Source organism: Sapajus apella, unplaced genomic scaffold (assembly GCF_009761245.1).
Source record: "Sapajus apella isolate SASKATOON/1434 unplaced genomic scaffold, GSC_monkey_1.0 scaffold30, whole genome shotgun sequence".
Taxonomy (NCBI): Eukaryota; Metazoa; Chordata; class Mammalia; order Primates; family Cebidae; genus Sapajus; species Sapajus apella.
In genome coordinates, this window is record NW_022436970.1 from 5,371,372 (window position 1) to 5,397,685 (window position 26,314).

General features: G+C 44.9%; 1 protein-coding gene across 2 annotated transcripts in view; it reads right to left on the reverse strand.

Annotated features, from left to right (window-relative positions):
- Positions 1–1,062: 1,062 nt before the first annotated feature.
- The window catches only part of CCBE1 (collagen and calcium binding EGF domains 1), a 276,225-nt gene continuing 250,973 nt past the window's right edge, over positions 1,063–26,314 (reverse strand). Inside the window, exons 7-11 of one of the 2 annotated variants that reach the window (XM_032293649.1) lie at positions 17,203–17,323; positions 7,186–7,325; positions 7,053–7,088; positions 5,650–5,685; positions 1,063–2,905 (exon numbers count right to left, since the gene is read on the reverse strand). In XM_032293649.1, coding sequence (XP_032149540.1) covers positions 2,672–2,905; positions 5,650–5,685; positions 7,053–7,088; positions 7,186–7,325; positions 17,203–17,323 — 567 coding nt within the window. In that variant the 3' untranslated portion in view covers positions 1,063–2,671. The remainder of the gene's footprint in view (positions 2,906–5,649; positions 5,686–7,052; positions 7,089–7,185; positions 7,326–17,202; positions 17,324–26,314) is intronic. The other variant, XM_032293650.1, reaches the window with a different exon arrangement.

Here is a 26,314-nt window from a genome sequence, read left to right on the forward strand (position 1 = left end):
TTGCTGGAGGACATTATCTGGAATAGTTTCATGAAATCCAGATATGACTACTTTCCATTAATTCTCTTAATATATTATTCTAGCCTATGGCCAAACATGCAGTTTGGTTGCATTTTTTGAGCATTTGACAATAAAGATCATATTTCTAAATACAGTTCACTGACAAAGAAAAGGTATTAAAATTACTCATTGAAAAATAAGCAAAGATGGACCTAGCCATCTTTCATACAGCCTGTGCATAGTTTTTTTTTTAAACATTCATTCACCCACACCCTTTAAATACCATGCTCCACAAGCAGGCAAACATTAAATATATTCCAGATGGGAATCAACAGCTGTTCAGTTCCTGTCTTCATAAACCCGTGGTTGGCGTGGCCCTCTGTCACGAGTGTTGAATTTTGCGGAGAGAAGGAGGGAGATGCTAGGAAAAGAGCACTAAGAATGCGTTTGCTTTCACTTTAAAAATGTTAGTGGACAGTCAGCAGGGATTCTGCATAAATAAGAAATAGAGGAGCAAAGTGTTCATCAAAGACTCAGCCACCTGCTGACTGACACGAGTCCTGCATTTCCAACATGGTAGGAAGAAGGGAAGGAAGACACTTGCCACTAGAGATTTCCAAAGCCCCTTCCTATCAGTTTTTTTTTTTTTTCCTGAGACAGAGTCTTGCTCTGTTGCCCAGGCTGGAGTGCAGTGGCATGATCTCGGCTCACTGCAACCTCCACCTCCTGGGTTCAAGCGATTCTCCTGCCTCAGCCTCCCTAGTATCTGGGACTTCAGGCTCATGCCACTATGCCCGGCTAATTTTTTTGTATTTTTAGTAGAGATGGGTTTTCACCATGTGAGCCAGATGGTCTCCATCTCCTGACCTCGTGATTCGCCTGCCTGGGCTTCCCGAAGTGCTGGGATTACAGGCGTGAGCCACCTCACCCAGCCTCCTATCATTCTTAAGGGAGAAGACAGAAAGGTGGCATTTGAACACAAGAGGGATTTTCCTGAAGCAAGCTTTCATAGTAATGAAGCTAAATGATGTGGTCTAAAGGTGGAGGCCAAAAATAAATGGGAAAGGACATGACAGGATGGGATAATCCAACATGAGTGAATATGAGAACGATCATTTGTGAAGCTCAATGTAAGAGTGAAACTCTCCCGCAAACGTAGATAAAGAGCCACTCTGTGTGTCCATTGAGAAAGTGGAATGTAAGTAACCTATGAGCTGCTCACTGGAAACAAGAGGTCCCTCGACAAGGTGACAAAGGAGCAGACCACCCTTCTGGTCTCTTGCTCCTGGTGCTTCTGGATCCACAGAAAACCTTGGCAGGTGCATGCTTCCCTTGCGGACCCAGAGGTGCTCTGAGAAAACACTCTAACTCACTGGGAGGTTGAGAAATAGAGCCTTTTCTGAACTGCTTCTCACATTGCCGGGGAAAAGAAACCAAAGAGAAGCCTACAAGAACTGGAACTTAGACTAAATTAAAGAAAATTGAGGAAAAATGGGAATAGGAAGGAAGTTTGTGCAAACAAGGAAAACCACTTGTTTTTGCCTCTCCATCCAAGATAACTTTTAACGGTGTATTATTCTCAACATGCTGGCAAGCTCAATTGGCTCCAGAGAAGGACTCCTCATATCCAAGGAGAACAAATTTACCTACCACTGTGGATGGCGTTAGTGAGGTCAGCTGAAGCCAGCAACCTCCTTGTAGCCTTGAACCCCACTGTACATTGCTTCAGCCTGGATCATGGCACCGAATGGCACCTTCTGGGCGCCTGCTCAGCACCAGGAATTCTGCACCTCTAAGGTCAGCCACTTTATTGAACAAATTATCTGTGATTTATAGAGCAAGCTTCATTCTTGATTAAACAGCTTAAAAATACTCTACCAAACCAGAGCCCATTGTTTTAATGTGAATCAGGGCATTTCACTTTCTGTTTGTTGAAAAGAGGGTTTAATTTTCTTACCTAAATAGAATACTTACAGATAAGCATGGCATAAAACCGTAAGCACCATATTTGAAGTTTAGAAGGTAGCAATTTATGTAACAGTAAATATAACACTGTAATTATTTTCTATCTTCTCTAAACTCCACTCAGTTCTCTCCTCTCTTTAATTTGGAAAACAAGGTCAGATAAGGGATAAAATATTTAAAGTCTACTAGAAGGACAAGAAAAAGAATTCTACACCGAAGTACAACTACAAATCTGTCCTCCCACCCCTTTTTAATTGAAGAGCCCTAATTCTGATACTAGAGGACTTACGGTCTATTCTGAACATACATCGTAAAAGCTGCCTCATATTTTCTTAGCGCTCACTTTGCCATTTCCCCCCTTTTTGATATTCTGCCAAATTTAACTTGAAAAATTTATGATTTAAAACACAGTGAGAGTACTGAAATCCACAGTTCCTGAAAAAGGAGGATGTAAAAGAAAAATGACAATGCAAACCACGCCAACACACTCTTAGCGGGAAGCACGTAAATCAGTCGTTCACTCCCTCGTGTCTGCAGGCCTAGGAGGGGACTCTGAATATAGTGTTATATTTGGAAGAAGAGGAGTAGGAGAAGAGAAGAGAAAAACATGTTTTCTAGGTCTCCAGTGGTGAGTTTTCTCTTTAGAGGGTTTAACTGCAGGTGAAATGATCTTTCCCTTCCTTTGACATGACGGTGCTGGGGTGCGCTATGGATAGAAGTCTCTGGGGGCTCTCAAGTCTCTTGTCTCAATTCTTCTTGGGCGGTCATCTCCAGAGCCCAGGTCCATGGCTTCTGGGTAGCTGGGAAATTCCTGAGGTAATGGGAACTCCTCTGCTGAAGAGTGAGTCCGGTGTGGGAACACCTTTTCCTGCAGCTCGGTGATGTCATTGCGGATGTCAGCCAGCATAAGAAGCAGGAAGTCAAAAGAACCAGGGGGTCCCTGTGTACATGGGAGGAATCAATGTAGAGACAGATAGCAATGGCCTTCGGGGCTCCATGACTTGCTAGTCCCCATGCTTGCTGACAACTACTTTCTCAATAACTCTGTGCCCCAAATGGAGTCAATGTGAGGACTGCTACAGGAGCCTGGGGGTCCTCCACATCGTCTTCTAATTCTCTCATTTCGCAGATGAGCTTCGGTGATGTATTCACCTCTCCTCCCTCCTAACTCTAGGCTTTATCAAATCCAGTAGAAGAAAGAATATAAAAATAACTCTTCTAGTTTACTTTCCAAAACAATCTGGAAGATGCTTATGAAGGCAGCGGAGCAGTGGTTAAGAGACTGGGGTTCTGTTGGGTTTGAGTTTCATCTCTGCCACTTACTAGCTGCGTGGTCTTAATTTCTTGTGGTTCAGTTTCCCCAACTGTAAAATGGGGATAATAATAGTCCCAACTTTATAGGGTTTTATAGGGTCTGTAAGTGAGAATTTAAGTAAGTAAATGCATGTAAAGGGCGTTGGGCATAATATGTATTCAAAAATGTTATCCGGGCCAGGCGTGGTAGCTCACACCTGTAATCTTAGCACTTTGGGAGGCTGAGGTGGACGGATAACTTGAGACTGGAAAACATGGTGAAACCCTGGCTTTACAAAAAATATAAAAAAATTTAGCCAGGCATGGTGGCAGGCACCTGTGGTCCCAGCTACTTGGGAGGCTGAGGTGGGAGGATTGCCTGAGCTTGGGAGGTCGAGGCTGCAGTGAGCCAAGATTGCACCATTGCACTCCAGCCCAGGTGACAGAGTGAGACCCTGTCTCAAAAAAAATGCTGTTGTTTTTAAAAAATGAAATTATTAAATGTTTAAAAGATGGCTGACTATAAGCACAAACTAAATGAAGTTGGGAGGAGGCTGTAAAGACGTCAGCTCCCCATTGACTAGGTAAGGTCCAAACAAAAGCTTCCTAGTTTTTCTAAGTATTGAGTATCATATATCATCATATAGTATTTATGAAGCCTTAATTTCATATAGCATACTATGTGTGGGGCATGGTAAAAAAGAAATGCATAAACACACGTGTTCTGGGTTGTCAGAAGCTTGTAGTAAAATCGTTCTCACTTCTCAACCGCTGCTGCAGTAGCAGCTAGCCCTGTGGAAGCAGAACTTCCACTGTAAAGCACGAACAGAGGCACAGTATTTTGATATCATCTGACCCTCACAATAACCACTTGAGGTATGGCAGATCAGATTCCACTAGTGCCACCGCACAGGTGGGGAAATGAATGCCCAGAGACCCTCAGTCATATGCCCATGGCCAGAAAGCTAGCAGGTAGAAGAGTTGAGATGGAACCCACAACTCCCACCTCTGTGGCCACAGCTGTTGGATTTCAGAAAAGATACTGACTTCTTCAGAAGCAGTGAAGTGGTTTGAATTTTCTATGCTTTTGAATACTACTAATTCTCAGTTTGAATCTCCCAGATACGATGCATATATGCAGCTGGTTTCTTTCTTTCTTTTTTTTTTTTCTTGAGACGGAGTTTCGCTCTTGTTACCCAGGCTGGAGTGCAATGGCGCGATCTCGGCTCACCGCGACCTCCGCCTCCTGGGTTCAGGCAATTCTCCTGCCTCAGCCTCCTGAGTAGCTGGGATTACAGGTATGCGCCACCATGCCCAGCTGATTTTTGTATTTTTAGTAGAGGCGGGGTTTCACCATGTTGACCAGGATGGTCTCGATCTCTTGACCTCGTGATCCACCCGCCTCGGCCTCCCAAAGTGTTGGGATTACAGGCGTGAGCCACTACGCCTGGCCGCAGCTGGTTTCTTATCAGGTCCTTAACAGCCCTGCATGTTTCTGACCTTTTTAGAGGAGATGGCCATCTGACCTGCTAGAGTTGTAGCAGTGGCTAAATTCTCAATTATGCAGTTATAATTTAAATCCATAGATTTCTTTCCTAGACCTCTCAAATGTTTTATGATAATGCTTGGAAAGAGACTCATTGCATAGTAGGGTTTTGAGCTTTAAGAGAAGACATTTCAAATGAAGATTAGCCATGATGGCTGTGCGCCGAGGCTCACACCTGTAATCCCAGCACTTTGGGAGGCCGAGGCAGGTAAATCACGAGCAGGAGCTTGAGACCAGTCTGGCCAAGATGGTGAAACCCCGTCTCTACTAAAAATACAAAACTTAGGCCAGGTGCAGTGGCTCATGCCTGTAATCCCAGCACTCTGAGACGCTGAGGCGGGTGGATCACGAGGTCAGGAGTTCAAGACCAGCCTGGCCAAGATGGTGAAACCCCATCTCTAAAAACAAACACAACAACAACAAAAAACAAACAAAGAATACAAAAATTAGCTGAGCGTGGTAGCACATGCCTGTAATCCCAGCTACTCGGGAGGCTGAGCAGGAGAATCGCTTGAACCCGGGAGGCAGAGGTTGCAGTAAGCTGAGATCACCCCATTGCATCCCAGCCTGGGTGACAGAGTGAGACTCCTTCTCAAAAAAAAAAAAAAAAAAAAAAAATTAGCCATGATAAAAGAAAAAACAACAGAAAACAAATTTGAAAAATAAATCCAAACTAGCAGCTTAGGGTTTCTATGACTCTCTTCCTAACCACATACTTCTATTCAGGTGGGCTGAGTGGCATCAGGAAGGGGCGGGCTTTTCCTACTAGACCAACCTACAGGCTCATCAGAGCTGCATCTCTGAGAACGTTCCCCTGGGGAAGCAGGACAGAGAGTGCTACTTACCGGAGACCCTCTGGGCCCAGGAGCTCCTCTCTCCCCCTAAAAACAGAAAGGCCAGGGTTAGCTTTCTAGAGCACGTGGCTGCCACAGCAATGGTCTCTCTTTATACACCCACCATAGCCACTTCCCTGCACAAAACCACAAATATTTTCTATAGAAACCATATGTAAAACTGAGCTGGACTCATGGGACCACTTATATGAACAGCATGCTTGGGTTAAGTGTCTCTCATTCTGATTTCCCTCAAGCCCATGTATTTTCAAACCTTCCTGGCAAGAGGAACGTTCCTATTTCCCAGCAGCGTGTGGAGTAACAAACTTTCTGAAGTAACTCATACTGACTTCTTTGTGAGGCAAAAAAGAGCAGGCAGCTCTCACAGGGGAACTACCCGCTTGCAAAAGAATAGGTTTTTCAAGTCCTGTTCCTGATTTGAAAACCTCTCAGAAATGGAAACACACACAAAACTATCCTGTGAAGCAACATTGGTTAAGGAGAAAAACACATGTGACTGTCACAACGCAGAGGCTTATTTAAAATGTATCAGTCGTTTTTCCTACGACTGGTTGTGGTGGTGGTTTCTGTCTTCTGGGATGATTCTGCAATTTAAAAAGTGGCTACTCAGATTTTGTTACAAGCTTTGGGGAAAAAGTTGTATCTAGTATCTGAGTCTCGGTTTTGCTGAATGCAAAATGGGGATGGTAAACAGTGTCTGTTGAGCTTTCCCAGATGCTAGTGCAAGAGGTAGAAAGTGAGAGACCCTCAGGCTGGGAGCAGTGATTCATGCCTGAAATCCCAGCACTTTGGGAGGCCGAGATGGGCAGATCATCTGAGCTCAGGGGTTTGAGGCCAGCCTGGGTAATGTGGCAAAGTCCCGTTTCTACTAAAAAATCCAAAAACACAGGTACATGCCTGTGTTCCCAGCTACTCGGGAGGCTGAGACAGGAGAACTCGGCTTGAGCTCGGGAGGCGGAGGTTGCAGTGAGCTGGGATTGTGCCACTGCACTCCAACCTGGACGACAGAGCCAGACCCTGTCTCCAAAAAAAAAAAAAAAAAAAGCCTGAGGCCGGGCACAGTGGCTCAATCCTAGCAATCCTAGCACTTTGGGAGGCTGAGGTGGGCAGATCGCCTGAGGTCAGGAGTTCCAGACCAGCCTGACCAACATGATGAAACCCTGTCTCTACTAAAAATACAAAAATTAGCTGGGTGTCATGGCAGGCACCTGTAATCCCAGCTCCTCAAGAGGCTGAGGCAGGGAGAATTGCTTGAACTGGGGAGGCAGAGGTTGTAATGAGCTGAGATTACACCACTGTACTCCAGCCTGGGCAACAGAGCAAGACTCCGTCTAAAAAAAAAAAAATTGAAAGGGGGAGACCTTCAGCTTGTGAGGACCACTCATAAGGCTTACCTTAGAACCATCTCTTCCTGGTGCACCTGGTGGACCCTACAATACAAAAGGATCTGGCTTAACCAAAGGCAAAAGCATGAGACAAAAACACACTTTCCCCACACAGGAAGCAGATCTCTGATAAGATACTGACCACAGGGCCCCTTCGGCCTTGTTTAATGTGGGACAGATCAGGAGATGGTCCCATGGGTCCCATTGAGCCCCGAGGGCCGGGCTGCCCAGGAGGGCCTGGCATACCGGGGAAGCCTGGGCTTCCCTTTGGTCCTGGTGAGCCTGTAATCAAAGAACACCTCATTAGCTCACAGCACACGAGAAGGACAAAGGGCCCTGGCTAACAAGAGTCCAGGGCCCCTGCAGCCATTTCTGTTTGCTCTCTCTCTGCCTTTGCCTTCTGACATCTGCATCAGGATGTCCCACGGGCATTTTAAACTCGATTAGATGAAAAGTGGCTTCCCCATCTTCCTCTCTTTTCACGCACCACCAGTTGCCCATCCACTCAAGTAAAAAACTGGAGAGTCTTCCTCTGTGTTTCCCTATTTCTCCTGTTTGAATTAGTGGCCAGCTCCTGTGCACTTCACCTCTTTCACATCTCACAGCTGTCTGCTCCCCTCTGTTTCCTGGATCACAGCAGAGTAGTGACTACCACAGCGGTGAAGTGGTTACCGTGGCCGGAGAGCAGTTAAGAGGACAGGGTTGAGCATCAGGGAGACTTGGGTTTGAATCTTTCACAGTTTGCCTGAGCTACCTGAGCCTTCGTTTCTCATCTCATCTGGGCTAATAAAAATCCTCTTATAGAGTAGTTCTATTAAATGAGATTCCAGATATACACACACCACTGAGTATAGTACTCTGCACATATTAAGTACAAAAACAAATCTGTGAGGCCTTCCTTATATTTGCTTTCACTCTTGCCTCATTGCTAATCTCTCTGCCCCACACCAGTCTTGTTTGCCCTTTGCCCATTTTTGACATTTCTACAGCGATGACATATCAAAAACCAGTCTTACTATGTAACCCACCTACTTTCGCCCCTTTTGGTGCAAATGTCTCAAGGCACTGGGTGGGTCAGCAAACTCACTCTCTCTTGCAGGCCCCAGAGAAATATCCATTACTTCTTAGTGAGGGGTAGGAAATGTTCTTCTGGCCAAGATTTGCCACAGATACAAGGCATGCTGGGGGATGAGTCGGGGGCTCTGGGGAAGATGATCTCACCCCAAGGCCCAGAAGTATAGGGCATGCTTAGGATTCCAGCTGGAGCAGGAGAAATGAAAATGTCCCCTTTCCCCACAGCTCTAGCATGGAGTAAGTCATAGCAATCTACCATTGGGGGAAGGGCAAGTGTGTGGAGAGAATCCATCTGTGGCACAGGTGTGTGTGTAGGGGTTGCTGAAACCTAAAGAGTATAAACACTGAGAAAAATCCACTGGCAACCTAGGCCTCCACTAAGCACAAGGCAATAGCATCCTACCACTGGAGGAATTATTTGAAGACTGTGGGACACAAAGTAAATATAGTGACAATAAAGCCAAAACCCAGTTCAGTTATTCATTGGACTGACTCAGCTTCCCATGGCAATGGCCTGACCAAAGAAGAGGGTACCCCTCTCCAGGAGTGATAACTACATACCTGTCTCTACTGTTTCTCTGCAAATGATGTCTGGCATTCAATCCAAAATTTTCAGGCACATAGCAAAAAGGGCTGGGCACAGTGGCTCATGCCTGTAATCCTAGCACTTTGGGAGGCTGAGGTGGGTGGATCACCTGAGGTCAGGAGTTTGAGAGCAGCCTGGCCAACATGGTGAAACCCCATCTCTACTAAAAGTACAAAAAATTAGCTGGGCATGGTGGCGCATGCCTGTAATCCCAGCGACTCAGGAGGCTGAGGCAGGAGAATTGCCTGAACCCAGGAGGCGGAGGCTGCGGTGGGCCGAGATCGCGCCATTGCACTCCAGCCTGGGTAACAAGAGTGAAACTCCATCCAAAAAAAAAAAAAAAAAATTAGCCAGGCGCAGTAGTGGGTGCCTGTAATCCCAGCTACTCAGGAGGCGGAAGTTGTAGTGAGCTGAGATCGCACTACTGCAGCCTGAGTGACAGAGAGAGACTCCATCTTAAAAAAAAAAAAAAAAAAAAAAAAAGGGTAAACCAAAAACCACATTGTCAAGTGATAGAACAATCAGCAGAACAATTCTCAGAGGAGACCCAGATGTTGGAATGATGAGCTATGGGGCTTTAAAATAACAGTATGTGAAAGGTGCTGGTGGAAAAGATAAATAGCTTGTCTCAGCAGATGAGTAAGGCACTGGGTGAGATGGAAATTAAAGGAAAAAAGTCAAACAGAAATAAAAAATAGAGTATCATAGAGGAAAATGATATAGGCTCATCAGCAGACTGCTCACAGCTAAGCAAAGAATCAGTGAAAAAGTAAGTCAATAGTTACTCAAAGTGACTCACAAAGAGGAAAATAAAATGAAGCATCCAAAAGAGGTGAGATAGTACTGAACTGTCTAACATAAGTGTAATTGGAGTTCAGGGAGAAAAAGGAAGCCCTATAGTAGCTCCCCTCTTCATAAAGCATAAAGCTCAAACTCCTCAGCGTAGTGTCCTTGTTCATTCCTGTCTTTCTGGCCAAGCGTTTTCCCCGATATTGCCTCCTTCATCACCCAGTAGTCCCCATCCTCCCTGAATAAACCATGCCATAGCACACAACCCAGCTCAGACTACTCTTCTCTCCTCTCCTGCCTCATCTCCATCCCCACAGATCACCTATCTCCAAAAACGTCTTAACATCTCCCCCGTCATACAAACAACTATCCTCAGACAGGCACAAAAACAGATGACTTGTTCTTAAACTCAGTACAGTCTCAGCGCTGTGTGGATACAGGCCTTGGAAAGTAAGAATTAACTGCTTACCTCGTTGCACATGTTGGCAGCATATCTATAATGTACGTTTATATACATTCACACACTGCACATGTGTTTTCTGTTTATGTATACCATTTTCTTCTGAGCATTCGTAACATTTACAAATTGGGGCCAGGTGCAGTGGCTCGTGCCTGTAATCCCAGCACTTTGAGAGGCCGGGGTGGGCAGATCACTTGAGGTCAGGAGTTTGAGACCAGCCTGGCCGACATGGTGAAACCTGTCTCTACTAAAAATACAAAAATTAGCTGGGCATGGTGGTGTGTGCCTGTAGTCCCAGTTGCTCGGGAGGCCATGTCAGGAGAATCTCCTGAACCCAGGAGGCAAAGGTTGCAGTGAGCCCAGACTGTGCCACTGCACTCCAGCCTGGGCAACAGAGTGAGACTCCATCTCAAAAATAAATAAATAAAAATGAATAAAAATTGGGATATTTCATATAAAAATCTGGGTATCTGGCTCTGGTTTGAAACAGGAAGCACGAAAACCCCAATTCCATCACCAGCACAACCAACTGGAGCTGTCAGTAGGGGCTGCCGCTGTACACGGGTGAGTACTCCCTGGTTTGATTCAGTGCCCCTGCTTCCAGGTGCTCCTGCCCAGCTCCGCCTATGTACCTATGTGACCTGCTCATCTCTGTAGATGTTGAGGGGTTGTGTTTTAAAATTCTATTCAGAAGCCTTTAGTGACACAGTATTGACACAAAATTAACTGAGTTAAAGAAGAAGTCGTCTGTTTTTGTGCCTGACAGTTGTTTGCCTGTGCCAGAACCTCATTATACCACCTTATCATGGAAGCTGATGGGGAACAGACCTTTAGGCGTCATCTATCTTGACCCACAGCACAGAAAGCTGTAAACAGCTGCTTTGTATTGGGTTGGGTTTGCGGTGTTTCCCCACTTGTGTATGGAACACAGCCTGTCTGCCCACAGCGGGGACTCCAGGGGACACCTTGCTGGCTGAAAGGCTGTGGCTGTGTAAAGTGTGGGACAGCACCTGGAAGCAGACGTCAACATGTTCACCTCTGCTTCAGGCCTTGAACATCAGCTAGGGGGATGAGGGAAGAGGGAGTGGGAGCCTGGAGAGCATTTTTACAAACTTATAAAAAATACACAACACACACTTTTCCATCTTAACTTTTTTTTTGTTGTTGTTGAGATGGAGTGCAACTCAGCTCACTGCAACCTCTGTCTCCCAGGTTCAAGCAATTCTCCTGCCTCAGCCTCCCAAGTAGCTGGGATTACAGGCACCCACCACCACCCCCGGCTAATTTTTTGTATTTTTAGTACAGACGGGGTTTCATCATGTTGGCCAGGTTGACCTCAAGTTATCTGGCTGCCTCAACCTCCCAAAGTGCAGGCATGAGCGGCCATGCCCAGCCCATCTTAACTATTTTAAATGTAGTGTTTAGTCTTGTTAAGTACATTCCCATTGTCGTGCAACAGATCTCTGTAACTTTCTCATCCTGTAAAACTGAAACTCTAGGCCATTGAATAACTCCCCATTTTCCACTCCACTTAGCCTTTGATAACCACTATTCTACTTTCTGTTTCTGTGAGTTTGATTATTTTAGATACCTTATATAAGTATAATTTTATAGTGTCTATCATTTTTGACTAGCTTATTTCACTTAGCCTAATATGCTTAAGATTCATCTATGTTGTAGCCTGTGTCAAAATTTCCATGTTTTTAAAGGCTGAATAATATTCCATTGTATGTATATGTCACATTTTGTTTTTCCATTCTTATCCTTTGATGGACACTTGGGTCACTTCAACCTCTTGGCTATTGTGAAAAGTGCTGCTATGAAGATGGGTGTGCAAATATCTCTTCAAGATCCTGCTTTTAGTTCTTTGGGGTATATATCCAGGAGTGAGATTCCTGGATCAAATATACATATATACATACATACATATGTGTGTGTGTGTGTGTTGTATGTATTTGTGTTTGTGTATTTGTGTGTGTGTGTTGTATGTATTTGTGTTTGTGTGTGTATTTGTGTGTGTGTGTTGTATGTATTTGTGTGTGTGTGTGTGTGTGGTGTATGTATTTGTGTTTGTGTATTTGTGTGTGTGTGTATTTGTGTGTGTGGTGTATGTATTTGTGTGTGTGTGTGTATTTGTGTGTGTGTGTGTGTGTGTGTGTGTGTATGTTTTTTTTTTTAGATAGGGCCTCTCTGTTGCCTAGGCTCAGGACTCCTGAGCCCATGTGATCCTCCTGCTTAAGTCTCCTGATATGTTTAATTTTTTGATGAATCTCCATATTCTTTTCCATAGTGACTGAGTCATTTTATGTTCACACCGACAGTGCACAGGGTTCCACTTTTATCACATCCCTGTCAATACTTATTTTCTCTCATTTTTCTTTTTGAGATGGGGTATTGTCCTGTCACTCAAGCAGGAATGCGATGCTGTGTTCACGGCTCACTGTGGGCTTGACCTCCTGGGCTCAAGCGATCCTCCCACCTCAGCCTGCTGAGTAGCTGGGACTACAGCCTGGCTAGTTTAATTTTTTATTTTTTTAATGCAGACAGGGTCTCCCTATGTTTCCCTAGCTTATATATTTTTTTAAGTAGTAGCCATCCTACTAGGTGTGGGATGGTATCTCACTGTAGTTTTGGTTTGCAATGCTCTAATGACCAGTGATGTTGAGTACCTTTTAATATGGTTCTTGGCCATTTGTATATTTTCTTTGGAGAAATGTCTATTCAAGCCCTTTTCCCATCTTTTTAATCAGGTGCTTTTTTGTTGAATTATAGAAGTTCTTATATATCCTAGATGTTAACCCCTTATCAGATATATAACTTACAATTATTTTCTTCCATTCTGCAGGTTGTTTTTGGTCTGTTGATCGTTTGCTTTGAGACATAGAAATTTAAGTTTGATCTAGTCCATTTATCTACTTCTGCTTTTGCTGCCTATGCTTTTGGGGTCATATCCAAGAAATCATCACCAAATCCAATGTCATAAAGCTTTCATCTATGTTTTTTTCTAGGACTTTCATAGTTTTCAGGTCTTACATTTCACTCTTTAATTCATTTTGAGTTAACTTTTGTATATGGTGTAAGGTAAGGGTCCATCCTCATTATTCTGTATGTAGAAGAACATTGGGTTTTAACCCACTTTAGATCATCAGCTCTGTGAGAATATGGATTGTATCTTATTTATTAGCATATCCTCAGACAGTCCTGGATACATAGTAAGCTGTTTAGTAAATGTTTCTTGTTAAAATGATTGCATTGAAGAGACTGAGAAGATTGCTATGCCATACTTTTCTCATAATTGTTCTTTTAAATGCACATAGTAATTACTTTTTGATCGCACCTAACCCCTAGTACTGACAGAGCAGTGACAGGATGGAATGACTTTCAGACTCCAGAAAAATAAAACAAAAAAACAAAGACTTTAGACTCTTCATATTTAGATGAGTCTTTTTTAGTTCACAGAATAATTAAGCCAAAGTCAACAGCAGTTAATGTTCCATCCAAACATGTCCACACCCCTACTCTTAATACTGGCTCCAGGTGTATCTACAAAGTTTGGGAAGGGTGTCAGATCCCTCCTTTAACTAAATATTTTAACTCCAGTAGCACAAAAAGAGGCCAGAGACAATATCTCACCTACAGTTACACAATCAGTACACTACAGAGATCACAGTATATTGAGTGCCTTTGAAATGTGGGACTTTGATGTACAAATGGCAGCACCTGAAGTATGACAGCAGAGGGCAGAAAGCAGCTGCCACCCCCTTACCACCAAAGTCAAACAGATTCCAACCCAGCCTAGTTTCCTGTATTGGTGCTCCAGTCCGATTCACCACAGGCCTCGGAACTGGATTTTTATTTAAGGGTGAGAGAAAGCCTATTAGTTTTCTAGCTTCCCTAGTAAGTCTCAATGGTGGGTACCACAAACACTCGAAGTTAAGAGAGAAGGAAATGGGATTGGAATGTCCCCATTCAAAGGACAGGTCTGTTGCCAAAGCTTATTCATTCTCAATCACTCTCAGCTCCATCAAGGACCCTGGACAGCTCAAACCCTGTTATAAGCCAAATGGCAGCATTGGAGAAGAAAGCTTGCTTTTGTTGTCAATGCTTTTGGTGTTTTGGTCATGAAGTCCTTGCCTACACCTACGTCCTGAATGGGACCTAATCAAACTCCACAGCTTCTGCACAGCAAAAGAAACAATCATTAGAGTGAATCGGCAACCAACAGATTGGGAAAAAATTTTTGCAGTTTACCCATCTGACAAAGGGCTGATATCCAGAATTTACAAAGAACTAAAACAGATTTACAAGAAAAAAACTAACAAGCCCATTCAAAAGTGGGCAAAGGATATGAACAGACACTTTACAAAAGAAGACATACGTGAGGCCAACAAACATATGAAAAAATGCTCATCATCACTGGTCATCAGAGAAATGCAAATCAAAACTACATTGAGATACCATCTCATGCCAGTTAGAATGGCGATCATTAAAAAATCTGGAGACAACAGATGCTGGAGAGGATGTGGAGAAATAGGAACACTTTTACACTGTTGGTGGGAGTGTAAATTAGTTCAACCATTGTGGAAGACAGTGTGGCGATTCCTCAAGGACATAGAAATAGAAATTCCATTTGACCCAGCAATCCCATTACTGGGTATATATCCAAAGGATTACAAATCGTTCTACTATAAGGACACGTGCACACGAATGTTCATTGCAGCACTGTTTACAATATCAAAGACCTGGAACCAACCCAAATGCCCATCGACGATAGACTGGATAGGGAAAATGTGGCACATATACACCATGGAATATTATGCAGCCATCAAAAACGATGAGTTTGGGTCCTTTGTAGGGACATGGATGAACCTGGAAACCATCATTCTCAGCAAACTGACAGAAGAGCAGAAGATCAAACACTGCATGTTCTCCCTCATAGGTGGGTGTTGAACAATGAGAACACATGGACACAGGGAGGGGAGCACTACACACTGGGGTCAGTTGGGGGGAAATAGGGGAGGGACGGTGGGGGGTGGGAAGCTGGGGAGAGATAGCAAGGGGAGAAATGCCAGATGTAGGTGATGGGAAGGAAGGCAGCAAATCACACTGCCACGTGTGTTCCTATGCAACAATTTTGCATGTTCTTCACATGTACCCCCAAACCTAAAATGCAATAAAATAAATAAATGGGGGGGAAAAAAAAAGAAAGCTTGCAAGGCATTTATTAAACAAGACAGCCAATGGCTCCCCTGTTCCTACAGTTGCTTTTCTTCCAGCGATCTATAGACTGGCCTGGAGTTGACTTCCTCCAGGAAAGCAAAGCAAGGGCATTCTCTTAGAGGGGGGTAGAGAGCACTGTGCTGGGAAGTGGTTTGTAAGGAGAGACTCCAGTCTGTTTAGAAGCAGCCAGAGGGTGCCTGTGTGAAGCGTGTGCTGCAAAAAACTCTACCATAACCCAGAGTACCTCAGGCCAAGGGAATGAACAAGGATAAAACAAATCCTGAACCGTCTTATTCTCTGGATGGACTGAGACCCAGACTTGTGTTTGAAGAGTTTAAGACATAGTGGAGAGGAAACACATAAATCCTCTCTGAAGAACTCTGAGCTTTTGTTCCGGCTGACTCTCCAACTGAAAATCCACCTGTGTCCTTCCTGCTTGGGCAAATTCTACCAGTCTTCCACGTCCAGATCAAACCTAAATGCCACTGATCACTGCAGGCTACAGTTTCCTCTACCTTGAAGCTCCCACAGCTGGAAGCATCTGTGTACTCACCTGGAGGGCTTGTGGATACTGTCCTATTCTATTTGCATTTGCTCTATGTGTCTGGTCTTCCCAATTAGGATGTCAAGAGGTCATTCATAACACCTGGCACACTGCTAAACAATGATAGCCAGGGAGAAGGCACTCACAGGTTTAGAATCATTTGCTAACACTAGTATCATTTCCCTTACCAGCGTAGAGAAAAAAAAATCTATTGCTCTATCTATGGAGGGACTCAAAATATAAAATAACTTGGAACTATTTTTTTTAAGTTCTCATTGTGTATTTCCTGATGAAATGATAGGATGTTCAGGATTTTGGTCCAATTAATAAGGGTGAATCTTCAGAAACAGTATGCTGACTGAAAGGAGCCAAAAATATGTATTCATAAGAAGAGTACATATAAAGATTCTAGTGATACGGAGTTCTAGAACAGGTGACATTACAGTGAAAGGAAGCAGGCCAGTGTCTGCCTAGACTGGGGGTTGTAGAAGTAAACATGTGCACATGGACACAAGGGAAATTTCTGGGGTGATGGAAATGTTCTATATAGGCTGGGTGCAGTGGCTCACAGCACTGCAAATTAATCCCTGCACTTCGGGAGGCCAAGGCGGGAGGATGACGAGGTCAAGAGATCAAGACCATCCTGGCTAACATGGTGAAATTCTGTCTCTGCCAAAAATACAAAAAATTAGCTGGGTGTGGTGGCACACGCCTGTAGTCCCAGCTACTCAGGAGACTGAGGCAGGAGAATCGCCTGAAACCAGGAGGCAGAGGTTGCTGTGAGTTGAGATCGCGCCACTGCACTTCAGCCTGGGTGACAGAGTGAGACTCTGTCTCAAAAAAAAAAAAACACAAAAAGCAAAAAACAAAAAACCAGTGACCTATATCTTGAAATCTAGGATGAGAGTTATATGGGTAACTCAAACTGCAATTGAAGTGATTATATTATGTATCATTTGTAAGTCAATACAGTTAGTTGACTTATAAAAACATATAGCTAGGTATAAAAATAAATACAGGTATAAATATGCTAACAATAAGGGAGGGTGGAAGGAAGATTGGGGAGTAGTAGGAAGAGGCTGGCTCTGAGTTATTAGAACTGGGTGATGAGCCTTGAGCCGGGCGGGTGGCGGGGAGGGTGGCCCATAATACTGTTCTATTTCTGTGTAAGTTAGAATGTTTCCAGAATAAAGTTTAAGGTAGTTTTCATTTTGTTTTTTAACTTAAAATGATCTTTAGGAATCTTATCCAATCCCACAACAATGAGTTTTTTCTTCCAAGTTGCTATTGGCTATGACGATTTCTCAGGCGTGAGGGCCTATTTCCCAAGGCCCTCTCATTGTATGGCTGTGTGGCAGCCCCATGGACACTTGCCTGTTTCTCCTCGATGGAAGCTGGAGAATACTGTCCAGCTCCCACCCATTCTGAACTTTTGGCAGCCTTTTTCTGATGGTGATCACCCTCCTACGCCCTCTTCCAAACTCACCGGGAGGGCCCTGGCCCCCAGGCAGGCCAGGAGGTCCTGGAAGGTAGGCGTTTGAGGCCAGCACCTTGTCACCAGTAATATACTTGCCCAAGTCAGCAGCATTGTTGGGGAGCAGGGCAATCTGGAAGGAGAAGAGGAAGCCTCAGTCAGGAAGCAATGGCAGAGGAGAGCCTCACATTTGTCTTGGTGGTAGAAGCTGCAAAGTCTTTCCCTGAGACATATGTATATATTTTTTACTAGAGCTAGTTAGAACTTAGAGGAACTATAAAGAGCCCCTTTCTAAACCTAGAGGCCTTCTAAGGTAAACAACTTGCATGAGATTACTCAGCTAGTTAGTGGGTAAGCTTAGATAAGCTCCAGAAGGCCTAGATGTCACTAGAACTCATTATTACCATAATTAATAGGGCCTACTTATTTCATACTCTCAATTTATTACCTATTTTATATCTCAAGCATTTACTGAACACCTACTATGTGCAGGTCCTGTGCTCAGTTCTGTGGCTACAGTGGTGATCAAGACATGGTCCCTGCCCTAAAAGAACTCTCAGCCTTGGGAGCCAGGACCGAGAACGTGGCTGACAGTTTCCCTGAGCACCAAGTGCTGACCTTCAGGACAACTGGCCAGTAGTGACTGTGGTGGTTGTAAAATGTGTCCACAAATTCTTTGATACTTTTCCCTTCAAGGGTAGAAGCTAATTTCCCATCCCGTGAGAAGCGTGGGCTGGACTTGATGACTTGCTTTTTGTGAATGGAATATGACAGAAGCATGGGGCTTCTGAGATTAAGTTAAAATGCACTGAGGCTTTCCCCTTGCTCTCTTTCATCACTCATTCATTTTAGGAGAAGCCAGAGGGCAGCAATGAATGAACGATTGCATTTTTGGGTATCAGGTAAACTGTATTCACTTCTGAAGCCTTTAGTGAAAGCTGAATGCTGCAAACCTCCATTTCCACATTGGCTAAAAGAAACATCACCACCCACCTGTTCGGCTTGAGGATGAAGGGAGGAAATATATGTTGGGTGCCTAGCACAGGCCCTGGAACATTCTAAGTGCTTGATAAATGGTTGTTCTGGTCTCTTCCCTCCAAGAAGCTAATTCAAGGAATGCAAAGCCAAGTGGAGAAGGGCACATTTCTGAGGGCGAAAGCCACGCCCAGAGGACCCTGTATCTTGGAGTTCTGTGGAAAGCAGACATCTCTGCCGTTTTCTGAGGCACACCGCATTTGTTCCCCCATCCTCCTAGATGAGGCCCTGCTCAGGGACCCGCTGGCTGGAGGAAAAGGCAGTCTCTAAGAAGGCACACTGGCAGATCCCATCCTGACCCTGTGGAGTGCTCCGAGGCTCTAAAACCCATCTTTGGATCTGAGCTTACAAGGGGGGTACCTACTATCTGTGCATGATCAGAGGTGGCCAACTTGTGAACATTTCACAGCTGTGAAAACGTTGTGTCCTATGGGGTTTGACATTGCACAGAGCACTAAATTAACAGTTGTGCAAGCTCCTTTCCCCAAGGCTTATTTAACTCTGAATTAAAACTTAAGAGTTGAATGCTGATTTGAACAAAGATGGTTCTCTTTACTTCCCGCTTTCATGGAAAAAAGCACTTGCCACCTCTCATTTCTTTTTCAGGAATCACCTCCTTCCCCAAGGGCCTAAAGACTTCCTCTCACGTTCTAATGCAGCAGAGTGAGGCACATCCAATGATGCGACAAAAATAACCCCAGAGACTTCAGGGCCTGAATATGTCTTAAATAGGAAAAGAACTCTAGCAGGGTTTAGGACAACTGGCTTGATAGTGACATAGCAGGGCAATGGAGTAAAAGATGAGCATGGGATCTTGAATCCTCCAAGCACAGGCCCGAACAGATCATAAGGGAGGCTACAAAGTACATCTACTCAACTACAGCCGAGATCCCACACTGTGCATGACTAAGGTAGACTTGGGAGAGTTTTGCTGCCCGAGATGATCCTATCCACCTTCAGAAGGGCCTCAGTCTCCAGCAGTGGTGTCTCCTTCTGAGCTTGGAGGATTGCATTCAGCATGCCCCTTACGGAATATGGTTCTGATGAAGATCTCTGGCGAAGATCCCATTCGCCTGCTGTGTAGCTGCTAGGTTTGGGGCTCTTTCAATACAGCTTTAAGATGAGCTTTTTGGTTTGAGATGAAATCTTGTTCTGTTACCCAGGCTGGAGTGCAGTGGCACAATCTCTGCTCACTGCAACCTCTGCCTCCCAAGTTCAAGCGATTCTCCTGCCTCAGCCTCCTGAGTAGCTGGGACTACAGGCATGTGCCACCATGTCCTGGCTACTTTTCTGTATTTTTGGTAGAGACAGGGTTTTGCCACATTGGCCAGGCTGGTCTTGAACTCCTAGCCTCAGGTGATCCGCCCACCTCAGCCTCCCAAAGTGCTGGGATTACAGGTGTGAGCCACTGAATCCAGCCTAAGAACTGATGATCTTTTTTAGTTACAGGGGCAATATTCTTACTAACAGAAGAAATCCAATATTAAGGAAACACGACTATCATCGTAATATGTGGTTTGCATTTTGGCATATAGCCTTTACCTGATATACTTGGTGGAAAATAAATTCTTCTGGCTCCTTTGTAAGGTGACTGCCCTATTCCTGTATCCCATTAACCCCTTAACAAAGCACTGGAGATTCTTCTACAAGGTAAAACCACGAGAAAGTCCAAGAGGCTTTTGGCTGTATCTTCACTGTACAGTATGAAGAACAAACAGAGCCATGAGGCTGACGGGGGTTGATCCTGCTCCCCCGGCTCAGTCTCCCTCACATACCTGCAGAGCAGGGGGCAGGCTTTCCTGCAGTCAAGAGTTCTATTCCCACTTCAGCTTCCCAAGTGTTCTATTTGAATCTGGGATGATCCCTAGTCTGGAACCTCCTCAAGAGGGTACTTTTTCCCATCTGGGGTGCCAAGTGAAATCAAACCTACTGAAATCTACCCAGCTTAGAGTGCAAGGATGTTCAAGGGACAGGAAACAGAGCGTCTTTTAGATGCTTTGACACTGTCTTCCAAAGGGTCCCCTCAGGATCCTTAGGACTTCTGAGCACACACTCCTAGAAAGGCTCAGAGCCCTTTAGCTAGTTCTAAAGTCCCAGGGAAAGGACTGCCTTGCAGGCTCATGGGCTAAGACATTCCTGACCATCACTGCCTTCCAGACGTAGGATTTTCCTCCACACTTTGAGAAGACCTAGTGCTCCATGAAAGACAGAAGGAATGCTGCCCTGCTAGGGATGCCGCTGGTTCAATTCCTGCGATGGTTAATACTGAGTGTCAACTTGATTGAAGGATGCAAAGTATTGTTCCTGGGTGTGTCTGTGAGGGTGCTGCCAAAGGAGATTACCATTGAGTCAATGGACTGGGAGAGGCAGACCCACCCTCAGTCTGGGTGGGCACCATCTAATCAGCTGCCAGCGCAGCTAGAAGAAAGCAGGCAGGCAGAAGATGCAAGAGCAGGCCTGCTGAGTCTTCCGGCCTTCCTCTTTCCCCCGTGCTGGATGCTCCCTGCCCTTGAACATCAGACTCCACGTTCTTCAGCTTTTGGACTCTTGGACATACACCAGTGATTTGCCACGGGCTCTCAGGCCTTTAGCCACAGACTGAAGGCTGTGCTGTTGTCTTCCCTACTTTTGAGGTTCTGGGACTCAGACTGATCCAGCACTGGCTTTCTTGCTTCTCAACTTGCAGACGGCCTATTGGGAGACTTTACCTTGTGATTGTGTGAGTCAATTCTCCTTAATAAATTCCCTTTCATACGTACATCTGTCCTATTAGTTCTGTCCCTCTAGAGATCCCTGATACAATTCCCCTGTGATTGTTACTCAGAATTCAGTAGAGATGACTGTAAGAATCAAAATCTCGTACAATCTGAAAGTAGTTTTGCACAATTTCAAGTCAGGGCTCATGGTTCAGAGTCACCATTGGGACATAACCATGTCCCTGAGACACATTTAAAATGGTGCTGACATCCCCATGTCATAGCAATAGATCACCTAACCTTCATGTTTGTGTCTGTGGCCCTGGGGAGGAAGAGGAGTGAACCAGTGAGTGAGTGAGTGAAATGTACCAGTAAATCTACTGCAGCCATGGGGCAGCGGGTCAACACTGGCAGCTGAAGCCTCATCCGATTTTATCATTGGCTTCCAACTGAGAATCTGAAATGTTGATCCCACCCCCGGGCCCTGGCATGAGGCAGAGGTACCTTAACATCTCAGCCCTGCCACTTTCTACCTGCGGTATCTTGAGTAAGTGACACAACCTGGATTTCCTCATCTATAAAATAGGGACGGTAATGGCCACCTGAAAGCACTGCTGGAGGGTTAAAGTGATGTTGTCTTTAACATGCCTGACCCAGCTGACCCAGTGTCCAGCCAGTCACAGACCCAGCAGAAACGCTGTCTGGCGAGCTGGGTGCTACGGCTCACACCTGCAATCCCAGCACTTTGGAAGGCCAAGGGGGGCGGATGACTTGAGGTCAGGAGTTGGAGACCAGCCTGCCCAACATCATGGAACCCTGTCTCTGCTAAAAATACAAAAACTAGCTGGGCATGGTGGCGCACACCTGTAGTCCCAGCTACTCCGGAGGCTGAGGCAGGAGAGTCGCTTGAACCCAGGACAGTGAGGTTGCAGTGAGCCAAGATTGCGCCACTGCACTCCAGCCTGGGTGACAAAGTGAGACTCTGTCAAACAACAAAAAAAGAATTGCTGTCTGGGCTTTCTCCTGGCTTTGTTCCTAAGTAGCTGTGTGATATTGTTAAGTCTCTTCATCCTTCCTTTTCAAGGCTACAAAATAATTGTTTTCAATACAAGATCAAGTCTTCATATTTAAAATTGTGTAAACAGGACCTCAGGATGAGACCTGCACATGGATGGGCTCCAGAGATGTTTCCCTGTGCCCCTAGTCCTCTATGCTTGGTTTGGTGCCTTGTAAAAGTTACGAGGTAAGGTGGCAAATGTTGACCTCAATGTCCCAGCTGACCTCCTGCTGGGTGGCTGCATCCTGGCTCCCTTCGGCCCCTGTGCGGCAGCAGAATGAATGCAGAGTGAAGGCACTGGCTCTTTAGAGGTGGCTGCCCAGAATCTCTGGCCCCACTTTCTGCATAAACATAGCTGAGGATGGGCTGAGGGATGCCAGGAGTTTGGGAGGAAGGTTGTAGTAATGTAAAGTGTCTGCGTTTCTCCTGGATTCCAGTCAGTGGAATTATGTGTATCATTTATCTTGTGCTAACCTTTTTAAGAGAGCTCCTGCCTCAAAGAGCTGTTAGGATGCATCTGTGAGATGTCTCTTGTAAAGCACTTTGTAGACGGCTAACAAATAACATTTTTACTTGCTAAACATTTGTAGAGCTTTTTCTAGATGGATGGCACTGTTCTCAGTCCTTTATAAATATTAACATTTGTCACGAAATCCCCAGGCAGGTTTTATTGTTGTCATTTTTTAAAAGTAGAGCTGAGGTACCGAGAGGTTAAATACTCACTCAGAGTCACACAGCCAGCAAATGGTGGGGCTAGAATTTAAACTCAGCCTATCTGCTTCCAGAATCTGTGCTCCGAACCACTAAACCAGCAGTGACCTAAGGTCACTTAAAAAATGTTTTTTGGAGACAGAGTCTTGCTCTGTCACCCAGGCTGGAGTGCAGTGGTGCAATCTCAGCTCACTGTAACCTCTGCCTCCTGGGTTCAAGTGATTCTCCTGCCTCAGCCTCCCAAGGATCTGGGATTACAGGCACCCGCCATGACTCCCAACTAATTTTTGTATTTTTTTTTTTAATAGAGATGAGGTTTCACCATGTTGGCCAGGCTGGTCTCAAACTCCTGACCTCAAGTGATCCACCTGCCTTGGTCTCCCAAAGTGCTGGCATCACAGGCATGAGCCACTGCGCCCGGCCTGCAGTCACTTTAGTATGGATTGGTCTTCCCAATAATCCTGGGAAGACCCATTTTATAGAGCAGCAGAGGAAACCACACATTATTGAGAAGCCATATACCTGCCTGAGGAAAAGGTGGTGCTAGAGTGAGCTAGTGCAGCCATCGGGTGGCAAATCTGCTCACTTGAAACCTTAGGGCCTCTAAATTCTCAAGCCTGACTGCTGGCCCGACTCCATTCAGCCATTGTTTCCTGATTTCACACCGCTAGCTTGGTTTCCCCGTAAAACCTAAGTTTATTTCAGGCAGCATCCTCTCCATAGCGTTTTGTATTTCCCCATTTCCCAGCCCACAGCAGGTACTCAACAAGACTTTCTGAATGATTATCCACACTTCCCACAACTGCTCAACATGGAGAGAGTTGCTGGCTTAAGAGAAGAGAGAGAGAGATTCTCAACGCCCTAAGCAGCCACCCAGGGGGGCTGAGCACACCAGTCAGTCCGGGACAGGTTTAGCACAGGCCTCTCTTTCTGGAGCCTCCCTTCCCAGAGGACTCTCTGCAGCAATTCCACTCTCAAATCCCATAGCCCCTGCTGCCAGAACACAAGCAACTTAAAAAAAAAGGACAGGCGAGTTGGCACTGAATTTTAAGTGCTCTGGTGGGACAGAGACCCATCTAAAACTTAAATGATGGGCATCTCATCTATCCCCCCTCTCTCCCTTTCTCACCAAATCATTTGTTTTCTTCCCACACCACAGAAGAAGTGGCAGAGGTGGAGGCACTGAGGTCTATGTATCATTTAAAAACATGTTTTTATTGCAAAATAAAGAACCTGGAAACCTCATGAGACAAGTAACTTAGCAAATTATTATTAAGCAATCACCCTTTAGGTGGAGCAAACCACCATGGCACACGTTTACCTCGGTAACAAACCCGCCCATCCTGCACATGGACCCCAGAACTTAAAAATAAAAAAAGTCAGCACTCTTTCAAAGAACCCCCAAATCAATCAACAGAACTTTGCCAGCCACCCTAGACCCCTCCCTCCACAGGGCCCGTCCCAATCAGCCTCCACTCTTCCCCAGAAGTCCCCGTTTTCCTTTTATAGTAATCACTTCCTATGTTTTTAAAAAAATAATGTATCACCCAGCTGTGCACACCTAGGTAGTATGGTTTAGTTTTGCTTATTTAAAAAGTGATAGGTCTTTTAAGTTTCCTGTTGTCTGCAGACTACCAGAACCCAGGCCATCTGACCTGTAGTATTTCTCGCGGTTGGAATGTTGCTGACTGTACATTCGCGGTACAGTGCAACGTGTTTAAACACCATTTTATGCTTGGGAATGGCCATGGTCTAGGACCGCTGGCATCTCCTTCTTGGCTAATGTTTATCTGAGCAGATGTCCTACATTCTTCTGTGAACAAATGGCATTAGCAGCAGCAAAATGATGTTAAAAACCAACTGACATGGTGAAACCCCGTCTCTACTAAAACTACAAAAAATTAGCTGGGCATGGTGGCATGTGCCTGTAATCCCAGCTACTCAGGATGCTGAGGCAGGAGAATTGCCTGAACCCAGGAGGCGGAGGTTGCGGTGAGCCGAGATCGCGCCATTGCACTCCAGCCTGGGTAACAAGAGCGAAACTCCGTCTCGGAAAAAACAAAAAAACAAAAAAAAAAAAAACAAAAAAAACCCAACTGACAATCCGAACGCTGGTACGAGCGTAGAAGTGAGAGGACCTAGGTTTCAGGTCTGCCCTCTCGGGTAGTTATTTCACCTCTCTGAGACCACCAGTATCTTTTTCACAGGGTCAGGATGCTCATTAAATGGGATTCTGGATATAATGCTTTATAAGCTGTAGAATGCAAGACATTCTAATAGGAACCTTTAGAAATGACTCGCTCCTCATAACATTCTTTGAAAGTCTGCATTAGCTTGGGATTGCTCCAATGCATTTGCAGAAAGATTTTGGTATAAGGTAGAACAATTCTAGTCCAACTCAATTGTGTAAGAGTTACTGGAGTATTAAGATGACCTAGTAGATTTTTATGTAGCTCTCTAGCAGGGTCTTTGAGGGTGAAAAGTATTTCAATGCAAATTTCTCCACTTCTTTTCATTTTTTTATTTTCATGCATCACAAGAGAACATGGCAGGGAGGTTAAGGGAAAACCACATGTTGATTTAGCAACTGAATTTCTGAACAATCTGTGATATTTAGCGCCCTTGTTCGTAAACATCATCCTGGCTGGAAGTAAATTCCCTAAGGCATACAAATTGTTTCCAGGGAAGGAGAGTGAGGGTAGCTTTATGCCTTAAGAGGTACACCTGAAGATACGGATCAACTACCTGCCCCAAGCTCTTCCAGCCTATGAAATGCAAACTTACTTCTTCCTCCAACCCTTCTCTGGGTTTGTTCAATACCACTAACATCAGTTCAAGCTCAACCTGAGGATAACTGTGTTGGATGTATTTATGTCTCTGTGTTTATAGTGACAGACACACAAGGTTTTCTGCCTAGTCTTCCTATTAGGATCATAAGCTATTTAGGGTTAAATCTATATTTTATTCATAATTATCCATCAGATGTATACAAGTTTCTGTTAAGCTCATCACATTGTCAATGTCGTAAAAATAAAAGGCTTGCAAACCATTTGTCTCCTCAGCCTGTTGATTTACTGAACTGGTAGCTGTGGCTTTCATTAGGGGCTGGCTACATGTTTGTTGAATATGGGAAAGATACCATCTCATGCTTACTCTCAAGCCCTTCAGCATCACTGGATGCCAAAGTTCGACAGTGCAGACGCACCTCTCTGATGTGCTAAGAGCCTTGAATGGAAACAGTTAAATAAACAAACCAAGAAGATTATGTTTTATCAGTGTGAGGGTGATTTCTGAGTCACTGACAAACTAGCAAACTGACCGACCTTAGGCATAATAAATACTGTTTATCTGGGTTCAGGACGGTTGTTCAAGAAGTGAGATTGCCGGATTCATCCCAGGGCGTTACAGCAGAACGGTGTTACTAGAAACCGCATATTCCATCAGGCATTCATACAGCCTTTCATAAACTGCATTGGTTCTCATCCTTGGTGACATGAAGTGCCCACAAGGATGCTTTTCTAGGTGCAGGGAGCTCAGAAAGGGCACAGGTTATAGTTTTCAAAAGCGAGAAAGCAAGCTGCCGCAGAAATTCCTCATCAGCTTGTGCCAGTTTATAGAGACAATA